Genomic DNA, 21,950 nt, shown 5'->3' on the forward strand with positions numbered 1-21,950 from the left:
GTTTCTTCATTTTCTGAGACATACGAGAAGCTTCAGATCTTTCCGGGTAGTTGAGCTGTCACGCACGGATTCATCTCGATGGAAAGTAAGTTGTTACGGAAGAACTTCGTCCTTTATCGAGGTATTAACCTGTGTGGACAGGTCGACCTTGCATTTGAAGATACTAAACATGTCGAGAAGGACTGGTCGTGTCTTGAAGGCCAAAAGAACATTAGTATCAAATAAACTATTCCTACAAAAACCTGGTGGTGTATTATTGACACTTAAATTGCTAGCGAGACCGAGTACGTGGTGCTACATGCTGGCCGATTCTACAACATATACTCCGTATCGAGCTTAATTCTTCGATATTCCGTCATCCGTTTTCCGAAAGCTTCTTTGTAGCATTTAGCTTTTTTTTTTATCCCGGCCTGTTCCTTGTGTGAAACACAGCTCACCATAGACGTGCAAATACAGTCGCGCAATCCAGTTGTCTTTATGCTTTATTCATTTATTTCTTCCATCAATTCGTCATACACTAACTATATCAACAAAGTGCCGACTTTTTCTTCCTCTATATCATCGCATATCATTTACCAAGTGATTTCGTTTATGCCTTCTCTCGCACAGGAAGGGTCTTTTCCTTCTTCTCGACCTTCTCGGCCTCCTTGGAGGCTTCCTTGACGAAAGGAAGGAACTCGGGCTCACCGGGGATGTACTTTCGCAGCACCTCGGGAACAATGAGACCCTCCTCAGTCTGGTAGTTCTCAAGGATACAGCAGAGTGTTCGCTCAGTAGCACAGAGTGTCTGGAAACTCCAATTAGCATATTTGTCGACACAAACAGAGATATAGATAGAAGACTAACGGCGTTCAGAGCATGGACGTATTCCTTCTTTCCACCACCAACAATCTGCTTGCCCTTCTTGGCACCGTGACGAATCTCGAGCTCTCTTGTCTGGTAGTCTGTGCAGTTGGAGCATGAAACAAGCTCCTTGTACTCCTTCTGGAAGGGGAACCACGCTTCCAAATCGTACTTCTTGGCAGCAGCGTTGTTCAGCGCACCAGTGACGATGCCAACAACTTGGTAGGGGAGACCAAGAGACTTGTAGAACTCCTCAGAGTTGGCCATCATCTGGTCAAACTGGTCCCAGCTGTCATCGGGACCACAAAGAACGAACTGCTCGACCTTCTCGAACTGGTGAACACGGAACACACCCCAAGCATCACGGCCGTGGCTGCCGGCCTCCTTTCGGAAGCAAGTGCTGTAACCACAGTACTTGATGGGAAGCTCGGCAGGCTGAATCCACTCTTCGGCGTGGAGGGCGGAAAGGGGCTGTTCGCTGGTGGCGATCAGGTATCGGTCAGACTCGGAGGGTGTAGGGCCTTCAGAGACACGGTACAGCTCCTCGTCGAACTGAGAGAGCTGGGCGGTCTTGGCCATCTGGTCGCGGTTGAGCATGAAAGGGGGCTGGTTAGGGGTGTAGCCTGCGGGAAACATCGTCAGCAAATGATAGTTGGCAAGAACTCGAGCATCACCTACCCTTGTGGAAGAGGAAAGAGGTGGCATAGTTAACAAGGGCCAGGTTCCTGTCAATGTTAGAGTAATGCCGTTGTCTTCCTCCCTGCCCAACTCACAAGAACATTCCGTAGCCAGTCAAGCAGTAACCTCGGTGGCCTACTAGCTTGACACCTCGGACGGGGTCGTATCCTCCAAGTCGCAGGAGCACATCGTGGTGGGAGAGAGCGGCTTGCTTGGTCTTGTCAAAGGTCTCGGGCGCCCAGGTTCTCTCGATGGTGTTGTTGTCCTCGTTCTCGCTGACGTGTACGGAGTCGTGGACGTAGTTTCCGACGAGCTTGGCCTTGACCTTGAGCTCAGCGTTCTTGGCCGCAGCGAGCTCCTCCTGGACCTTCTTCTTCTCTGTCAACTCCTCCTTCTGCTTGAGCAGGTCGGTCGCATCCTCCTTGGCCCTCTTCTTGAGTCCAATCTCCTTTTGGATACCGTTTATTTGTGTACCGATCTGAGTGACACCATACTGGGCTTGGAAGAAGTTAGTTTTCATTCTTAAAGCGATTATGAAATTGTTCCGTGACTCACTCTTTCGCGCATCTTGCCAAAGGGCAATAACCTCGTCAACGAGCTCTACAGGCGCATGTCGGCGACGCTGACTATCCCGAATCTTCTCGGGGTTTCCGCCACGCTCCTCAATGAAATCCTCAATGTCCAACATCTTTGCGATTTGTAGCGTTGTGTTATTCGTTCGGTCTTGTTGGGCTCAATGGTGGATTTTTTTATCAGCGTTGATAGCCCAAGGAGGGGGAGGGGCAATCAATCGGACGGATCACCTGACTTAAATGGAGGGGCAGTTTAAAGATCAAAATACCTGCGCCGAGGTGGGGGCATCGCAGTTATACGCAAATGTAAGGAAGAGGATTTATTATCACTAGATCTTATTTATACTGTATTTTTTTCTCTCCATTAATTCTTGTTCGCCTTGTGACTCAATAACATTGATACCGGCGTTTGTATTCAATCTCAGGGTTCCCTATTCTAGCTGTCCAGGGTAAGTCGTCCAGGTGTAAGACTCATCCGACTCTATCGGCAATGAGTCAAGCAGTATTGGAGCAGGGTTGATCGAACCGTGGAGTCTTTCAGGCTTTATTCTTGGGTGTTTTCATGGAATGTTCCGTAATGACTCGGCATATGTGGCACGAGTAGCGGGAGAGGAGAAAGACAACAGAAGCATTCAGTGTCAGGGATGAAAAATCTATAATCGCTGAAATACAACAACATCGCATTGAGTCACTCACATACGTCCGCATAAGACGGATAAAACCTGTCACTATTAGTGGCTATATCGAGCCAGATAGACAAACACACTGTATCTATATAGATATTCCACAGTAACCATATCATAAACAGTGAGCCTTGAGGAAATTGAAACAACGAAAATTGTACACAACAAGCAACCTTTAGTAAAATATGTCGAACAGGCCATTCAGTTCATTCTCCCCAGTGTCGATATTAACCCAGCTCCCTCCACATCATATGCCATCGCCCTGCAATAATTAGCGTTGCATCGCCACTATCAAAATGTGATTCTTCCGAATCAACACTCATTCGCAACATCACCACTTGGCATCGAAACCGAATACTCAAGGCGTAACTTGACAGACTTGCCCGGATTCAAAGCAACATCCCATGAGACCTGTCCGTACTTCCTCAGAGATGCTGTCGCTTTGCCCCAATCCTTATCCTCTACCGAGTCACGTCCAGGAGCCCCAGCTGGCTGACTAGGCCCTTCGACCGTGAGTCCACGAGGGCTCGACATCTCAACACGCAGGTGATCGTCCTGGGAAACTGGAATCTGATCCAAAACAAGCACATTGATTCGTTTTCCAGCAGTAACACGAGTGTTATGTACCGTGACAGTACGGACATAGACAGAACTGTCTTCCTTATTAAACATGCCACTCGTGCTTCTTCGAACATCAGGCTTGGGATACACGATTCTGATAGAAGAGTCCACACCCAAACTGAGAGTAAACTTCTCACCAGGGGTACATCGAGGAACCTTGGTCTGCCCCATGAAGCTCCCATCAAGCGTCAAGCTGGCTGGTCCATGAAGAAGCGTAAGTTTGCTGCCATTTTTGAGCTTCGCCTTGAGATAGGCTGCTGGATGGTACTTTGCCACGACAGTATGGCTGAAAAATACGTTGATGAATTGAAGACGAGCAACACGTTGCTTTGAAACGGTGAACTTGGGGACCAGGGTTTTGAGACCGGGTAGATCGAACGTTGTTGTGAAGCCTGTCTCTTCAACAAGGGAGTCCTGGAACTCGAGAGATGGTTGAGGTTCCGGTTTCTTTGGGTCCTCGTCAAACAAAAACGCGTCAAAGTCGAAATCATGTAATTCATCGCCCTGAAATTGCATGAATTGCTGCATTTCCAGCGGTTGCTGTGTTTGAACACCAGAAGGCGGGGAAGTCCCCTGCGAGCTCGGCATTGGCTGCACCTGTTGTTGCCGCACCTGGTGCAGTTGCTGTTGTGTCGCCCGTTGTTGCTGTTGCATCGCTTGCTGTTGCCGCTGCATCTGTTGCTGCTGCATCGCCTGTTGTTGCGCACGTAGTTGTTCCCAAGGTGCTGGGGGCAAAGAGCTGTTCTCCTGTCTGGCCATCATCATCCTCTTTTGGTTCTGTTGCTCGAGTAGCATCAGCTGCGTTTGGTAATCCGACAGGGCATGGCCACCGAGATCGGGAGTGAGACCGAACATGTCTCTTTTGAAGTGGTCCTGTGGCGGTCGCATCGCCATATTCTTGTTGCGCCAGGAGGTCTGCTGCATTCGCTCTGCACTGCTTTCAAGAACACCACTAGAGCCAGATGCCGATCCTCGTTTACCCAGCTTGATTCGCCAGGGTGCTAGGATAGGATTGGACTCGTCGAGACTCGAGGATGTGGCCTGGGAGGTGGATAGGGTGATCTTACAGTTCTCCCAGGTCTCAGATGTGGTATTGTGGATACTAGCATCAAAGCAAAGAACACCCGTGGAAGTCACGGTTGACAATTGCATATTGTAACTCGGTGTCCAGAAAGCCGAGTCGGTCACATACGACAAAACCAGATCGCACGAGGACGTTTGTTCAATATCAATCGTCTTGCTTCGAGGCCGTTGAACCAGCTCAATCTCGCTAGACACTGACTCTCGGCGAGACGAGGCTGGTGTGTAAGAGGAATTTACCTCAAGCTGAATGTGTACAGTGTAGCAGCATTGAGGCCAGCAACGAGCACGCTCTTCACGGATGCGTTTCTTTTCCTTGCGTTGCTCCTCGAGTCGTTTCATGCGCTGCTCCTGCTTCTTCTTGACAGCCTTCTGGATTTTGGATTTTGTTTTTGATTCTTTTGCTCGAGCCTTCTCTGCAACCTTGGCCAGGCGCGATTGTTCTTTTATGGCGTTGTTGATAGCTTCCGTGACATCTCTTTCCTGCTGCACACCAATCAAGCGTTCTTTGAAAGCTTTCATGTGCTCTGTTCTGTAGACTTCGAGCATCTCACTAATGTCGATGCCTTCTTTCTTCTCAAGGGAATATGAATACCCATCGAGAATTTTGATACGGTTATCAGCATTACCGACGATTTCCCTGGCCCTCTGTTGTTCGTCTCTGAGCTCAATGAGCTTCATCTTGACTCCCAGAAGGGTCTGGTCTTGAGAGACGTCTGAAAGCTGATCATCGTCTTTACCATCTTCGCCCTCAGATTCATCCTCGTCAGAGTCAGGGTAGACTTCGTCAAAGATTTCACGGTTGGGAAGAAACTCGACGCTGATACCAGTAATTGTAGCAGCCCCGCTGCCTTCCACCATGACAGAGTGCTTGTCAATAGTAGGGCTTAAACCAACAATCGATATTTCATTGATACCGGGCTAACGTGGTGTGAGCGAAGAGATATGCATCTGCCATATACGCTTGACTAACCTTTAGAGGGACATTCTTGATCTCACGCGTAACTTGAGCTTGAGTAGGGAAGAGAGTAACGGAACGGGTACCAAGGTCACGAATTTTATATTCGACATTATGGCCAACATCAGCAGCAAAAGCCGAAGGTAGGTCGTTCATGATGGGCAGCTGGGACAAAAATGGGACGATACTAGGGGTAAGGGAAGGGCTTTGATGGCTAACGGGACGACACAGATATATATCAAAAACTCAGAAGACGAATAAGTGGTCTTAGGCTGAGAGCCAGGATGATCTGGATGAGTTGAATTGAATGGAATGGTATAAGAAGGATGAGGAGGAGGAGGAGGAGAGGAGTGATACTGAGCGTACCGAAATTCAGGACAGAAGAGGGGGAAGACGAGATACTTATACTTGTTTGGATGAGCCTTTATGCAAGGCAACCGTAAACCCCAAGTAGCCTTTCTCATTGAAATAGAGTGAGATCACAAACAGAACATTGACGCGGACACTAACAGGAAGCTACACAGCCTATAGAGGGTAACTGAACGAGAACAAGAGGAATTGATAGAAATTGATCATCTCAATAGAATAAAAGAGGTATATTTGGTATAGTAAAGTGATGTTTGGATGTATTCAGTAGAAACGGCGAACTAGATGCCTTGTCTTGTATTTGGGAAGAGAAGGGAGAGTGGAAGAACGAAAGACTGGAAGTCGGAAATTGGTGGGGGAATGTCTCTCCCAGGCCTGCTGATTCGTCTGGACACCTAATTCTTGTGCCTGAGACTTCAGGTATCACGTTGGTCGGCCGCCAGACTTGATAGAAACACCAAGCCATGTTTCGGAACTGATGATGTTAGGTGGTATCAATAAAAAGGAAATCTCTTTAAGTAACTGGGTTGTGGTTGTGTTGATGAAAAACGAAGCATATCTTGTACAGAATCACCCTGTACCGTCACGCCCAAATCCGAGTTACCAACCAAAGTTTATAACCGACTCATGTGATAAATAGCAATCATTAATATTGTGAATGTTTGCGGAAACGCGGTTTGTGTTTGGTGGTTTATCTAAACTTGTGGCGTGGCATGATCTTATTTTGCTTTGCTTGCTTGCTTTTTGCGTAGCTGGGTAGGTATACATGACAATCAACATACAAACTTGACAGAGCAAGAGAAGCCCGGCAACTATAAGATGCCCATAACATCGTGGAATTTCTTACAGCTGTTATGTACTTTACCTTGGTCGAAAGCATTGATTTCAATAGCATGTCAGGACAGAATTATTTTCGTGAGCAAACTAGCACACGATCTCGCACAAGACGGGGTGGACTTCAAGCGGCCATGTTTCGCAATATGCCCTACGACGCCACAACTCGAGCGATGTACGGCCTTGCTCAGCCTGACTCTGATCCCTCTGTCACAGATACGAGAGAGCTTGTCGACCCACTGCCTAGACCCCAACCTCCGCGACGAGATGCCAATCCAGTACCCAACTTTGAAGCAAGAGGCCAGGATAGAAGACAGGACAACATCATCGTCCAATTGTACGATCTCGAAGCTCAGGGTGGCAGATTTGGACAAGTCGGAGAACGATTCAGTATTGACCAGAACTTGTTATTCGCGTTCTTGCCCCGGGCAAGAAATGCAGTAAGAAGAGGAACCCTCATGCTGGGGAGCTTCTTCATGCCTCAAGACATGGCGCTACATCCGCCGCACATCATCCACCAGGCATTGCATTTTCTGTTTCGCCACCTCCAAGACTTTTCACGAACTGGTGTAATTGACATGTTTGGCGTCGCTGAGCTGGAAATCGAAGACGACCCAGCTCGCGACTATTCGGTAACTCGCTGGGCCGGCATGATGCATGCCCTGTGCGTGGTTCTCGACAATGAGCGAGGACTAGGATGCTCAGACATGCTTTTGGCCGAGATTCTAGACTTTTTCGAAGGCCTCATCCGTGATGTTCACAACATTCTGGGTTGGGATGAGACGACTATTCTCTTTGAAGCCTTTGCCGGCATTTTCCGCACTGGACGACCAGATTTGACGCGACAGGTCTGTAGAATTTGGGAGCGGTTCGACCTCGAGGTCCAGGATCAGCTTTTACGAGACATGAGACGTGCATTGCCTGTCGAGGGTATTGATGGGATGGCACACCGCATGTATAGAGCATTAGGATATTAGTCAAGTCAGCTGCCATCAGGAACAGAAACGACGAAAAGAGAAAAGGAATAGCCTATTTAGCTTTCAGCAGTTGCTAATAATATCACTCACTTGTTGCATATCTCACTCCAGTCCCTATTCTGACCCGTCTCCCGTCTTCCCCAACCTCGTTATTCCATTCATCACCCCACATGCGCGCCCAACCTATGCCTATCCTTGCTCGTCTGAGCGTCATGGGCTGGCCTCTTTTATTCAGCCCAGCCTCTCTCTCGCCGATAAAGCCAGCACGCACATGCATGAAAGGCAAATAGTCTACTTTTTTCTTACCTGAATACTTTAAGCTAAATTTTCGCCTCTCCTTTTGCGATCATCTTTGGGCCTCAATATCATCCCCTTGTTAGGTAACACTGCCATTGACATCTTTGTTCTGTCTCTGTTGAGAACAAGCGCCCATCATGGATGAATCTCGCAAGTCAAACAAGTCGCCTCTTCGATCTCTGGATCCTCAACCCATCCGCAGTCCTTCTCCTACGCGAGACCGGGAGCGCGAGCGTGATCGTGCTGATCGCGATCGTGGGTATGAGCGAGGCCCAGAGAGAGCAAAGTCATATCCAGGCCCTGAAGCTCAGTACGGATCTCAGCAGTTTGGCACTCAAAACTTCAATGCTCAGGACTACTACCGACCAGGCTACAACCCTCAGCAGTTTGAATCGCAGTATAACCCTCAGAATTACCCTCCTGTCAGCGGCCCTCAGACTGGACCCAATGATCTCCCAATGCGCCCGGTATCTGAGTCCTATCTCCCCAATCATCCTGGGACCATGGCCAGCGCAATCAAGCCGCCTCATCAGATGGTACCTGCCAACATCCCGGCTGACTTGGGAGAGCTTCGGGAACTCCGCACGAATTGTCAGTTCAATCTGCGAGAATACATAACCTTGCAGCGCCAGCGACGAAGTGGTGATGCTTCCATGTCCGCTTATGAGCTTGAAACTCGTCTTCGCAATCAGACGACTTTTGTCTTGAATGACTTGAGGGTTTTGCAAAGTGAGGTGCGTAGTATCGCCAAAGAAGCCGAAAACCATCGCTGGCGAAGATGGATCGTCGGAGGAGCCATGTAAGTGTTTAGCCCTCTGAACTGACCTTTTTTAATGGCTAACTGACCAAATAGTGCCACTTTTATTCCCATGATCCGCCGCTTCTGGCGCCGAAACGAAGACGACGAAGATTCTCAATTAGCAGCCAACGACACAGAGTACGCCTTCCAAAAGTCAAAGGGTCTTCTCGATCATATCAAGAGCGGTATACTTGGCAAAGGCCGGTTCGCCAAACTGGCCTTCCTCGTGTTTGCCGTGCTATTTGTGTTTTCCAACGAGGTGTCTATCCGTGTTGCCCGAACTGTACAGAAGCGAATCAAGAAGCTTGCTTCAAGAATCGAGCAAGGCGACCCGGATATCGATGATAAGGACATGAAGACTCTTGAAGGCTGGCGATGGAGGGTTCTTCTGTGGTAATGATTGATGAGATTCAGAGTGGGATGCTGTACATAAGACGATGACACGATTTCAACGACGCCGACGCGATTTCATTTGTTATGTTAATGATTGTCAAGAATATGAATGTATATTTCCTTAGTATATTTGGGTCTTTGTTTGAATATAACGCACCCCTTGATGAGATTGTTTTCGATGATGGACAACATGGTTGTTCCGAGTTTGCGACTTTGAAAGTGTCGCTAAATTACAAGGCCTTTCAGTGCCTATCTGTATTCACATACTACCTAGTCTAGGTTCTTACGTGCACCGTGACTGCCCTGAGTAAACTCAACATTTTCATCAAACTCTCAAAGATTAATCGACGTCAAAATTTACGCAGATCTGCTAGGAAAGTGTGAGAATGCGCACGTAGCACCGTACAACTTCATCATCATCACCCTCAGCCGTCAAAGATGGGTGAAAAGAGGAAAGCTTCGCAAGACCTTGCGGGCTACAGACACCCTGTCGACAATGGCGATACGAGCCAACCAACAGCCACGAACAGCACCCTTACAGGCCCGGCGAAGGATGATGTAGCTCGAGATCGTCACTACGCTGAACTATATGCCAAAGCACCCGATTTCCAACAGCTTGCTCTCCAAGATGCAGACTTTGCACGATTGTAAGTCACCCATAATCAGACTTGACAAGGCGAGCTAATATAACACTAGATGGAATCAGCACAAGACTGACTTCTTCAACGATCCAGAATGTGTTATGCAGTTGACAAAAACACTTCTCAAGATCGACTTTGGATTGCAGCTTGAGCTTCCCAATGACCGACTGTGCCCACCTGTAAGTTTCTGCTACTACTTTGACGCGTCTTCATATCTAACGCGTCTTATAGGTCACCAATCGAAACAACTACATACTTTGGTTGAAGGGTCTTCTCGACACTTCTTCATACGAAAAGCAAGCTCGGAATGTTGTTGGCTGTGATATAGGCACTGGCGCAAGTTGTATCTACCCGCTGCTGGGTTGCACAGAGCGCAATGCTTGGAACTTTATCGCTACAGGTAAACCGTCAGGTCGCCACAATCAACTTTCAACTAACAAAAATAGACATCGACCCCAAAAGTCTCGAGTATGCTCGCAAAAACGTGACTTTGAACAATCTTGACGAGAGGATTAACGTTGTTCAGCGGGAAAACACCGACAGTCTCATCCCACTAGATGATCTGAACGTTCACCGTATCGCATTCACGATGTGTAACCCTCCCTTTTATAAATCCGAGCAAGAGCTTGTTGAAAGCGCCGAGAAAAAGGAATTCCCGCCCTTTACGGCTTGTACAGGCGCCACAGTCGAGATGGTAATTGAAGGTGGTGAAGTCGCATTTGTTGGGCGTATGCTCAAAGAGTCTCTGGTCCTTCGAGAGCGCGTGCAGTGGTACACATCCATGTTCGGCTTCCGCACGAGCCTACTCGCATTTGTGCGTAAGCTGAAAGAGAATAAGATTGACAACTACGCTGTGACGCAATTTATTCAGGGAAGCAAGACAAAACGCTGGGCTGTTGCGTGGAGCTTTGGAAGCATGAGGCCAAGTCAAGAACTTGCTCGCATCGCCGGGGCGACATTTCCCAATAGTGATCAACCCGAGATTACAGAAGAAACGGTTGCGGATTTACCTTTTCGTGGCTCCGTCAGCGAATTTGCAGACCAACTCCGCACTGAGCTTGGGAAGCTTGACTTGATCACCTGGGAATGGGATGCCGATAGACTGGAGGGTACTGGCCGAGCAGTCGATCGTGTCTGGGCGCGAGCTTGGCGGAGAATGAAGCAGAGAGGAGAGGTACAAGATGCCAAATCCGAGACAGCAGAGTGCGTCTTTGGTTTTAGGGTGTCTGTGCGGTTTGAAAAGGATTCCATCTCGGTCAGTTGTCGATGGCTAGAGGGTCACGATCCAGTCACATTTGACAGCTTCCGCGGACATCTGAAGAAGACTATAAAGTCTATCTTCATTCGAACGAGCCCTATAGTGTAAAACTTCACGTAGGCAGCACTAGTACCTGTGTAAGTACTGTACGATAGTAATATTAATATAACAGGCGAACTAGCTTGTGTTGACATTTGAACCCTCTTCTGATGCATCTAAGCTTTGATCTTTGTCCGAAACTCTGCAAGAGCAACCAAAATCTCTGCCTTGGCCTTCCCTTTTACTAAGGCATGTCTGATAACATTTTGTTCCGAATCGGGAGCCATGTTTTCGCTTCTCGGTGGGTTATTGTCAAGATTGGTCGGGAAAGGATAACCTTCTCCAACAGCAGCAATGAACATTTCAACCTCGGCGCTCATCCCATGTTCCTTGTAAGAAGAGGACAAAACATCCCACGTGCTCTCTACCAAGGGCAGCGCATCAACTGTCTCCATTGGCTTTCCGAAAGCACTACTTATCTGAAAGAGGTTCACAAGCCGATTGATATCCACAGATTTATTCTCGCCTGCTGCATGAAACAGAGCTGGGTTGAACCATAAGCCATCGCCTTTCTTCAGCGGGAGTGAGATGTAGTTGTCCAGAAAGAATTGGTTAAACTCGGGAAGGCGATAAGCCATATACCCGGGAGCAAAGGCTTGGCTGAAGGGCAATAGCCTTGTTGGGCCGCTCTCGAGAGGCATGTCGACATGTGCCACAGCGCCTTGTAGAGTCAAACACTGGCTAGCAACTTGCATAGCTCGAGGATATCTTCCACAACTTTCTGCGGACATGAAGCCTAGATGATAGTCGCGGTGGGAAACCTGTGGTTGTCCTCCAGGCCGGACGTTGTTGACTTGAGTTGTGATGCGATATCCGGGACCAAGCCATGAAGCAAAAATGAGGTCGAGGTAAGGGTTTGAGAAGTATCGGAAGAAAGACCCAGGATCTTGGAGGCCGTGCTTGCTGAACGAGTTCCAGATTCGATCATTCTTGCCAGCACTAGCGAAATGGTCGCCGGCTGTTTTTGCGCTCTCACTTTCTTTTTTGATGATGTCGCCAAAAGCCGTTGTTGATTCATCGACCACGTCCAGATCTTGGTAGAGATTGGCAGTGACGAAAACACCAGGTCCGTACAGAAGCACCATGTACCACTCATCCTGAAGGGCAGACTTTTGGTCTTCAGTCAAGGTTGAGTACTCGGCAAGATTGTAGATGGGGACGTTGCACTGAATGTCCTCTGCAAGTGGGTAATCTTCTTTGGTAGCTTTTTGGGAGCAAAGTGATTTAAAGGCATCTAGCGAAGGGGAAGTCGATGATTTGAAAATCCGGTCTTGGCCTTGTTGCGAGAGAAACTCGTTGTTTGTATGGCCGTTGGTAGTCATGATGGCGTATCGTTGTGTTGCGATGCGGAAGGATAGAAGTTTGAGTCTGGGGTTGGTTCAATGCTTGATGGGAAGCCAGTCAAGAAATACCCAGAGTTCGGCGAGAAATGCGAAAAGTCGAAGGGTATGTCTGACGGGTATTCAGAGACAGTTTTTTGTTTCCATGTAAGGATTTGATGTAATCCAATGATGCGAGCGATGCTTCAAGGCAGCGTATGCAGGGTAGGCTGAATAGAAGCGAATAATTTAACCAGAACATAGGAATGGGGCCAATGGGATGTCTGGACCGAGATCGAAGACAACTATTTTCTGAACCTCTTCCGAAAGATCAACATGCAGGGAGAATAAAGATAACCGTTAAAATATGTCGCTATGGAACCTCGTTGGTTACTCGTGACACATAGAAAGGCCCTGGTAGTTCCGAGCAGAAGCTATCGCATAAGCCGGTGTATTACACGAGTTACCAGATACCCATGCAATTAGTTGGCAGTGTCTAGAATCACTGCCATTACGAGGAGGGAAAACACACAGGTGCAGATCAAATAATCCTTTGTGTAACGATGTCCAGCGTTTAGAGCAGATGAAAGATGCCAACAATTAAAGCAATTTTACTGTTTTGTATTTTGGGGACCGTATATAGATAGTACTGATCCCAGTCGTTATCCTATGAGACCTTTCGCCTCGTCATTATTGATCATGGCTAAATAGACAAACTCCTCCGTTTTTTTCTTCCGCTTCTTCTCTCGTTTCTCCCCATGCAACTCACACTCTAGATGTTGAGGTTGCCAATGGTGATGGACTTGATGTTTTGGTACTCAGCCATTCCGTACAGACTACCCTCCTTTCCGTAACCGCTCTCCTTGACACCACCGAAAGGAGCCTCAGCAGCACTGATCTTGCCTGTGTTAGCACCAACCATACCGACTTGCATCTTGTGAGCAACACGCATGACACGGCTAATGTCCTTAGAGAAGAAATATCCGGCAAGACCGAACTCGGTGTCATTAGCCAGACGGATGGCATCCTCCTCTGTGTCAAACTCGAAGATAGGGGCCAGGGGACCGAAAGTCTCGTCCTTAGCGACAGCCATCTCTTGTGTCACGCCAATAAGGACTGTTGGCTGGTGGAAGAAACCGGGGCTGTCGGGGGTAGAGCCGCCGGTAGCGACCTTAGCGCCCTTGGATGTGGCATCGGCAATATGCTCCTTAACCTTGTCGACAGCGGACTTATTGACGAGAGGTCCTTGGGTGGTGGTCTTGTCGAGACCGCCGCCCATCTTGAGAGCGTTAACCTTCTCGACAAGCTTGGCAGTGAACTCCTTTGCAACGCTCTTCTGAACATAAAGTCGGTTGGCGCTGTTGAGTGTTAGTAGTGTGATTATAATTATGGTGCAATTTGACTTACCAGACACAAGTCTGTCCAGAGCATCGGAACTTGCAGAACATGGCGCCCTCAGCAGCAAGGTCGAGGTCTGCGTCCTCAAAGACAATGAAAGGAGCATTGCCACCGAGTTCCAGGCTGAGCTTCTTTAGTGTTCCGGCAGCAAGCTTAGCAAGGTACTTGCCAACACCAGTGGAGCCAGTGAAAGAGATCTTCTTGACGAGAGGGTTGGTAGCAAGCTCGGTAGCAGCTTGACGGTCGCGAGTAGGCAGGACCTGGATAGTAGCAGGAGGAAGACCAGCCTCAATGGCGAGCTTGGTGAAAGCGAGTGCGGAGTAGGGAGTCTCGGAAGGGGGCTTGATGACGACGGAGCATCCAGCGGCCAGAGCGGGAGCGATCTTTCGGGTGATCATGGCGGCGGGGAAGTTCCAGGGGGTGATGATACCGCAGACACCAACGGGCTCCCGGATCGTCATGAGTGTAGTGTGAGGAGCCGAAGAGGGGATTGTGACGCCGTAGGATCGTGTAGCTTCCTCGGCGAACCAAGAGATGAAGCTGGCAGAGTATATGACCTCTCCGAGAGCCTCAGAGTAGGTCTTTCCGTTTTCGAGAGAAAGGATCTTGGCGACTAGATATCCTTGTTAGTATTATGTTGAAGCGAGTGCTCATACATGTTACATACGATCCTCTTGGTTGGCGAGAACCAAGTCGTACCACTTCCTCAACAGAGCACCTCGGCTGGCGCCAGTTGTGCTATCAAAGTACTTTGTCTGGGCGACGTCGGCGCTCTTGATGGCAGTTTGGAAGTCCTCGAGGGCGCAGTTGGCAACTTGACCGAGAACAGTGGCAGTAGAAGGCTCTAAGACAGGGTTAGCTTGTCATTGGCATTACTGTACTCATGATGAAGCGTTACTAACCAAAAACATCAAACTTGTTCTCCTTGGCAACCCATTGGCCGTCAATGAAGGCATCCTGGATGAAAAGGCTCTTGTCCTTGAGCTATTGAGCGTCTCATGTTAGCAATCAAAGCTCTTGACGAGGGGCAGTCGAGATCATGACTGAGGGGCAACATACGCCAGAAATGACCTCCTTGTGGTAGTTTTCGGCCATGATGATGATTGTTTCGTTTCAAAAGGATATCTAGGATAACAGAAGATTCGCTCAAGTAGTGAAACAAAAGATAGAAGAATGGAAAGATGAAGAGAGTAAAAGAGAAAGAAGGAGAGCTTCCGGTCAACGGATGTCTTGCGAGTAAATAAAAAGTTAAGGATCCACGACAGCTCTTAACAAAACGTCACATGGACGCGCTAGAAAACCGGGTCGAGTATGCTTAAGCCGTCGCATTGTGTCCATAAAGGTCGATTTCGTTTGAGTCAAGACCAGTCATGATGAAGGAACGGACCCCATGAATATGTAAAGCCGGGGCAGTGGAGGGTAGAAGACGTGTGTTGTCCGCTATAAGTCACCAACCGAACGGCCCAATTCGCCTGTACAGACCGGATCTCGGTTCCGGTCCAAAGTCGATCAACCGGCCCGGAGACAGCAAACGGCTCCGGTAGAACTCAAAAGAACGGGAATTAGATCCCGGTTTCGTAAAAACCGGGAGCCGATGGTGCAGATTTATTGCTGTTTATGGTTTGGTGCTTCGACGGGCCTCTGGGGTATGGGGAAAAGTGTGGAGATGGTCAGTTTCTGGATGTCTTCTATTCTCATGATGAAGCAAGGACGCCAACGAATTTGCCATACACGGTTGGATTGTCATGACAGAGTAGGTTGTTTCTGAATCGCAAGGCACTGGTATTGATAGACGAAGTAATAGCGAACTACCTATGCAGAGGTTGGTCAGTGGGTATTCTGCGAGGTTGAAAGGGCGTTGCTTTGTTCTGTTTCCGACCTCAAACTCGATGATCATTCTTTGTGGAATCAATGATAGAACAGTATGGTGGCGAGCGAAAATTTAGAACAATCATATAATAAAAAGAGAAACCCTTGTTCGACAGCAGCTGAGTGATGTTTCTGGGAGACTTGAATCGCACCTTCGTACTTCCCCACCATGACAGTACCGAGAATTTATCCTTCTTACCCTCAATTCTGGCAGATCCCGTTCAACTTCCACCTCAAAATGTGGAAGATAATTCTCATTGTCACGATCTGAAAGATGCCAAGCCGGATACACATTACTAGTCTATGTTTCGATCAGTTTATCTGGCACGCCAAGATTTGTTCGACCTGAATGATTATAGGGCTCACCACTGATTGCAACTACGACTGAGTTGACATTACTTCGCTACCTACACTGACTTCTATAGATTATAGAAAACCAATATGACAACAGATCTTTCAGCCGACTGTCCCTTTCTCTGCGACAGGGACTTGACGATAACCCGAACATTTCCTCGACAGATTCAGCATTACTTGCACGCACGCACCTGTACGCAAACAACATTTACGTACAACAGAATCATCGAGTACAAATGCCAACACTGTGGAGAGTGCCAAGTCTTTCATTCCCCTCGGCGCATGATGCCCGGCCAAATTTACACGAGCTAGAGCGATAGTTCCTTTCATTCCAATACTGAAAGCCAGGCGAGGCACCTCGGGGTCTTACTCGAAAGCTGAGTCGCAAAGTTGACCGACTGGATTCCAGATAGAGTAACTATGATGACTCCCGACGCTCACACTACTATAGTAAGGGATGGAACACGAAAAGAACCAAGAGCTAACTTCTGGAGTTTACAGGCCACTACTGCCTCTATGGAAAATCCCACTCCGAGTCCAAATAACGATACTCGGTCGGCCCTCTTTTCAACATCCTTTCGAAATGTAGTCCCCAACATCCTTTTTTTTTAAGAGTAGATCAACGACCCCGATAACCTGGTAGTCCAATTGCCTTGTTAAAATCGCACATAGCCTTCTTCACCTTGTCGCACTGTAATTGGGGATAATAGGCTGCACTGCATGGCAATGCATCAACAGGCTGACTCTGGGCACGAATCTACTCCAAGATTCCACTGACCATTGATCACCGCTTTAATATACACACGATGCCTCGTTGTAGAATGTAGCATAGGGAAGTCTTTGACTACAGACGGGAAAAGGAGTGGCGGTATCTGAGCCTTACTCTGACCCGTTGAGAATCTGGGATACTAGACTAGAAGCTAACATGATCGAGTCTTGTGGCGAAAATAATAACGTTATTTGCTATAGAATGCTTGGGTTCCGGGTGTAAGAATCAGGTTTGACATTTTTATGGTCAACAAAAGTCTCGTTCTGGGCTTGCATAGAATAACGAATTTACCCCTGAGCGGACCTCCGCATTGGTGATAATAGTTTTCGTACAATTTGTACAGAATTTACGGATGAAACTATCAAATAGAATTGTTTTAATTGTGCCGACGGCTTCAAAAAAAAAAAAAAGACCTTGAGCTTTCTGCAAGTGACAGGTGGTGGCAGCCCGGCCAAGGGGCCAGGGGCGGGATACAATGAAATGGATTTCTGCTCAACGCCAGTCCAGAGCAGAACGCGGCATCAACAAAAGCTCAGAAACAGCAATGCTATCTATGATGAATAAGCAATATGCATCAAATGTTCATGAGCAAATGGTTGCAAGTGTATTGACAGTATCTGCTTCATATGACTGGAGCGAACCTCATGTCGGGAACTACGCAATAGAAACGGAAACAAGAGCGATTCAAACATTTATTTGAGATAGTTATACAAGATAATATCATGTAGCCTACTCTACTCGACTGAATGCCTCTAGAGAAATGTTATTTATAAGTAATGCTGTTGGCGTGGCCGGGCCCAGGCTATGCTTCCACCTGCTTCCACTTGCTACAGATCACTTTGTTCACGTGGTTCCTTGATACACAATACGTAATACCCTACGTAGCAACCGTTTGTCATCTGTTTATTGCTGATGCTCTTCCATTGGCAGCGCAATAAAAAGGGCCGGCGCCCTAAGCGTGCATTCACAGCTGCTGGTTGCCCCCCAGCCAAAATTACCTACACAAACACACCACACCCCCTCCCGTCTGCTTTTTTCTTCTCCTCACATGTTTCCTCCCCCATCAAAACCTCCTTCGCCCAGGGGGAGGAAATCACTTCTATGTCTTATGAGCCATCCCGCCCTGTCTCAACCACGAGGCACAGGGCATTCCGCCGGCCCAGTATCCTAACTCCTAGTGAGAGACTCTCTCTCGGCCTCTACATTAGTAGTAGGTCTGATACTGGGCCGGCGAAGGAGTGCCGAGCACTACCGCCCCAAGGTTAGTAAGAAACACACATTACTCACCGTCACTGATTAACGTTAACAGCTATTCTACACGATTCATTCGGATGACCCTAAACTCGCGATGCCACTCGCTGAGTTAGGGGGGGCCTGCCTCCGGCCACTGCCTTGGGAACCATGCAGTTCAACAACATTCATCACTAGCCCTGCCCACTGCATGGTTCCCAAAAATATCGGCGGGCCCCAACAAGTAAGTATCTACTTTCTCATCTATCCTTTCCTTCTCTTTACTCCGGCTACTACATTATGCAAAGTTGGGATTTAGTACAATCACTAACAGCATGAGTACTCAGTGGATGATACGATGGAACAGAAAAGGGTATGTTGGCTGGGACTGTACCGACGGAATCTTCGAGGACAGTTCTATCCTCGAAGATTCCTTCGGTGCTCAGATGCTTTCGGTAACATCATCGGAATCGAGTTCACGACTGAGGATGACGTCGAGAGAGATGAAGCTTTAACAGTCACCAGGTCGCCGAGCCAATCATTCATAATTTTCCACGACCTGGTGACGCTCTCCACAATCACCAGTTTCATCTGGTAGCTTTCCAGGTATGCTATTCTTCTCTTTTTATCCTACCTTTGTATCTTTTTAGCACTTCCTGTTCGGAGCTGACTTGGAGAAGACATTACCATCAAACAAGAGCCCCACTGGTGGGTGGTGTTAACCAAGGCAGGAGACCCGATGCCATCTCGCCTCTCTTACCTGAACGTGGTATTCCCGTCCCAGATGGAGTGGGAAGTGTTAATAGGAGCATGACTGGTGTGGACACAGTTGGTAGAGTAAGAGTTAGAACAGATGGAATGGAAGGGAGAATACATTGTGGGACTATTCAACAATAAAACCTTTAAAACTCAATGAATCATCTCCCCTTTATGTGACTTTTATAAAGTACTCTTACGGGCGCGATATCAGACGTCTTTCATGTGCCATCGAACATATCCTAAGTCCGTGCCAGCTTCCACGGCCAGTTGACCCCTGCTCTCGGAACGATCACATCTTTCTGTTCGGTCACTGTGTTAAATCCTTAAACTAATTGAGGTCATAAAATACAAGACAGGTCAGTCAAGCTGGTAAACAATATGGTTAGCATGATCATAGGATTTAAGCCAGAACTCGTTTTAGATCTGCAGTGTGGGAAAGTGATGGGTAGGACATTCACCTCCTGCTGGTCGCAGCACAAAAAAGTATTGTAAGAAGACAATTACTCACTGACTGAGAATGCACATCAAACAAAGGAACGCGTCTTCTGGTCTTTCAATTGTCCGTTCCATTTTACCTTGACCACGACCAGATTCAATCAGCAACCTCGGCACATGTTATCGATAAGAGCTGTCATGATCCATGATAACGACATGGAGCTCCCTCTCGGCCCCGTCAGATTTTACCAGATTCAGCAATCCTACTAAACTCGAATGGTAAGGTACAGGCGACCTCATGACGTTGGACTGCAGCAACTGGACGAGAGCATCGACAAACATTTGCCGGTCCCCGCCGGCGCAGCGACCTTTACCGAAAAGAGGCAAAGTATTACATGTTTTCAACTTTGATAGCGAACGGCAAAGAAAGAAGACTAATCAATTGCTCTCTAAAGGGATCCCGTATCGTCTCTTGACACAATTGATTGCGGGGGCGGCGACATTGTACATACATATACATAGCTAAACTCAAGTTGGAGGTTCTGAGCTACCCCTCTTCAGCCATGTCTCTAAGCAGCTATAAGAAGATAGGCGCTGCTGTTGCTTCGAGGTTCATATCTGCTCGTCTTTGTCGTTCATTTCATTCAGTACCTCTTCGATCTTTGACACAATCCCAAAGTCGACTGCCAATTGCTCGTCTCACTCGATCTATCACGACAACACAGATACGCTACAGCACAATGTCAGACTTGTATGTCAACCTCGAGGCCCCCAACGGCGTCAAGTACAGACAGCCAACCGGTCTCTTCATCAACAACGAATTCGTTCCTGGGTCGTCGACTCAAAAGATCACATCTATCGATCCTGCGTAAGTTAGCTTCTACCAGCCTTCAAATCACAAGCTAACAAGGATATTCAACAGCACCGAGAAGGAGATTGCTACAGTCCATGCAGCTAATGCCGATGATGTCGACAAGGCCGTCAAGGCAGCCTACGATGCCTTCCACAACCCTTCATGGAAGAAGCTGCCTCCTCCCCAGCGAGGTGTTTTAATGAACAAGCTCGCCGATTACATTGAGGAGCGTACCAAGATCTTTGCCACTTCAGAGGCTTGGGACAATGGTACGTAGAAGACGTTACAAGTTGGTCGATTCGCACTGACCTTTCTACAGGCAAGATTTACACTGATGCCGAGGGCGGCGACGTTGTCGAGGTTGTTAGTACCCTTCGTTATTACGCAGGCTGGGCAGACAAGATCACTGGGCAGACGATCACGGCAAACCCGAATAAGCTCGCGTATACTCTCCGCCAACCCCTTGGTGTTGTCGCCCAGATCATCCCTTGGAACTACCCTCTTGCGATGGCCGCCTGGAAGATCGGTCCTGCGCTAGCATGCGGTAACACCATTGTTATGAAGGCTGCTGAGCAAACACCTCTCAGCATCCTGCTTCTCGGCGAGGCTATCAAGGCAGTTGGATTCCCCCCTGGTGTCTTCAACGCCCTCAATGGCTACGGAGGCGAGGCTGGACCTGCTCTTGTCCAGCACCCTCTGGTTGATAAGGTTGCTTTTACTGGATCAACTGCTACTGGTGCTAAGATTATGGAGATGGCTTCCAAGACTCTCAAGAACATTACCCTCGAGACGGGTGGTAAATCACCTCTTTTGGTCTTTGCTGATAGTGACATTGATGAGGCTGTCAAGTGGTCGCATATGGGTATCATGTCCAACCAGGGTCAAATCTGCACAGCTACCTCTCGTCTGTTGGTTCAGGACAAGGTATACGATGAGTTCGTCCAGCGCTTCGTCGAGACGACAAAGACAGTTAGCAAGGTCGGCCACCAATGGGATTCCGAGACATATCAGGGCCCCCAGGTCTCGAAGCAACAGTACGACCGCATCCTTGAGTATATCCAGATCGGAAAGTCCGAGGGTGCTACTCTTCTCGCTGGTGGACAGGCTGTCGATTCTTCCAAGAAGGGCTTCTTTATCCAGCCCACTGTCTTTGGTGACGTCCACCACCAGATGCGTGTCTTCCGTGAGGAAATCTTTGGCCCTGTGGTAGTCATCACCAAGTTCAGTGATGAAGAGGAGGCTCTCAAGCTCGCCAACGACACAACATACGGTCTCGGTGCCGCCGTCTTTACAAAGGACGTCGAGCGTGCCCACCGTGTTGCTGCTGAGATTGAGGCTGGTATGGTTTGGATCAACTCTACTCAGGACTCTGAGCCTTATATCCCCTTTGGTGGTGTGAAGCAGAGTGGTATTGGCCGTGAGCTCGGTGAAGCTGGCCTTGAAGCTTATAGCAATACTAAGTCTGTACACGTCAACTTGGGTTCCCGTCTGTAAGCAGAAGATTCAAGGGTTCAGGAATAGTTAGCTACATAACGCGGGGTGGCAAGGGAAGATTATTGGATAGGCGTTTTGGCGTATTACTGTCGTACCTAGCAATTTGAGAATACCAGGGAGCATGAATTAAAAATGAGAATACGCCGTTGTTAAGCTTTATAGTGAGGCGAAGTAGTATCAGCCTGCAATACCATCTGGTCTAGTGAGGCTGTGGCTGCTGTATCCGCTCGGCAATACTGGCTGTGATACACGTCATAGTAGTTCAAAAGGTTCCAACAAGATAGATAATGAATGACCAGCACGCGACACTTACATATTCTCGTTGTCTGTCCCCATCATTCATTATTATTCTTAGTCTGTTATACCCAATT

The 21,950-nt window shown here is 48.1% G+C and overlaps 8 protein-coding genes across 8 annotated transcripts; 4 read left to right on the forward strand and 4 right to left on the reverse strand.

Annotated features, from left to right (window-relative positions):
- Positions 1–589: 589 nt before the first annotated feature.
- Positions 590–2,209, reverse strand: FSST1_007436 (serine--tRNA ligase SES1; the record flags this gene model as incomplete). The annotated part of the gene is made up of 5 exons (XM_083224219.1): positions 590–787; positions 847–1,466; positions 1,522–1,568; positions 1,617–2,019; positions 2,077–2,209. 5 exons carry the CDS (start codon positions 2,207–2,209, stop codon positions 590–592), a joined length of 1,401 nt encoding a protein of 466 aa, XP_083083397.1.
- Positions 2,210–3,088: 879 nt separating this feature from the next.
- Positions 3,089–5,591, reverse strand: FSST1_007437 (uncharacterized protein; the record flags this gene model as incomplete). The annotated part of the gene is made up of 2 exons (XM_083224220.1): positions 3,089–5,398; positions 5,451–5,591. The coding sequence occupies 2 exons, from the start codon at positions 5,589–5,591 to the stop codon at positions 3,089–3,091; spliced, it is 2,451 nt and encodes an 816-aa protein (XP_083083398.1).
- A 1,103-nt stretch (positions 5,592–6,694) lies between these two features.
- On the forward strand, positions 6,695–7,612 carry FSST1_007438 (uncharacterized protein; the record flags this gene model as incomplete). The annotated part of the gene is made up of 1 exon (XM_083224221.1): positions 6,695–7,612. The coding sequence occupies one exon, from the start codon at positions 6,695–6,697 to the stop codon at positions 7,610–7,612; it is 918 nt and encodes a 305-aa protein (XP_083083399.1).
- A 434-nt stretch (positions 7,613–8,046) lies between these two features.
- Positions 8,047–9,105, forward strand: FSST1_007439 (uncharacterized protein; the record flags this gene model as incomplete). The annotated part of the gene is made up of 2 exons (XM_083224222.1): positions 8,047–8,708; positions 8,763–9,105. 2 exons carry the CDS (start codon positions 8,047–8,049, stop codon positions 9,103–9,105), a joined length of 1,005 nt encoding a protein of 334 aa, XP_083083400.1.
- Positions 9,106–9,539: 434 nt separating this feature from the next.
- On the forward strand, positions 9,540–11,108 carry FSST1_007440 (uncharacterized protein; the record flags this gene model as incomplete). Its single annotated transcript, XM_083224223.1, has 4 exons — positions 9,540–9,748; positions 9,798–9,921; positions 9,974–10,142; positions 10,189–11,108. The coding sequence occupies 4 exons, from the start codon at positions 9,540–9,542 to the stop codon at positions 11,106–11,108; spliced, it is 1,422 nt and encodes a 473-aa protein (XP_083083401.1).
- A 107-nt stretch (positions 11,109–11,215) lies between these two features.
- Positions 11,216–12,421, reverse strand: FSST1_007441 (uncharacterized protein; the record flags this gene model as incomplete). The annotated part of the gene is made up of 1 exon (XM_083224224.1): positions 11,216–12,421. One exon carries the CDS (start codon positions 12,419–12,421, stop codon positions 11,216–11,218), a length of 1,206 nt encoding a protein of 401 aa, XP_083083402.1.
- A 769-nt stretch (positions 12,422–13,190) lies between these two features.
- FSST1_007442 (Aldehyde/histidinol dehydrogenase) lies at positions 13,191–14,911 on the reverse strand (the record flags this gene model as incomplete). Its single annotated transcript, XM_083224225.1, has 5 exons — positions 13,191–13,776; positions 13,826–14,429; positions 14,484–14,660; positions 14,719–14,800; positions 14,876–14,911. 5 exons carry the CDS (start codon positions 14,909–14,911, stop codon positions 13,191–13,193), a joined length of 1,485 nt encoding a protein of 494 aa, XP_083083403.1.
- A 5,061-nt stretch (positions 14,912–19,972) lies between these two features.
- FSST1_007443 (uncharacterized protein) lies at positions 19,973–21,579 on the forward strand (the record flags this gene model as incomplete). The annotated part of the gene is made up of 3 exons (XM_083224227.1): positions 19,973–20,100; positions 20,155–20,354; positions 20,405–21,579. The coding sequence occupies 3 exons, from the start codon at positions 19,973–19,975 to the stop codon at positions 21,577–21,579; spliced, it is 1,503 nt and encodes a 500-aa protein (XP_083083404.1).
- Positions 21,580–21,950: the final 371 nt, after the last annotated feature.

The sequence above is a fragment of the Fusarium sambucinum genome, chromosome II (assembly GCF_050947815.1).
Source record: "Fusarium sambucinum isolate potato_lamoka chromosome II, whole genome shotgun sequence".
Lineage (NCBI taxonomy): Eukaryota > Fungi > Ascomycota > Sordariomycetes > Hypocreales > Nectriaceae > Fusarium > Fusarium sambucinum.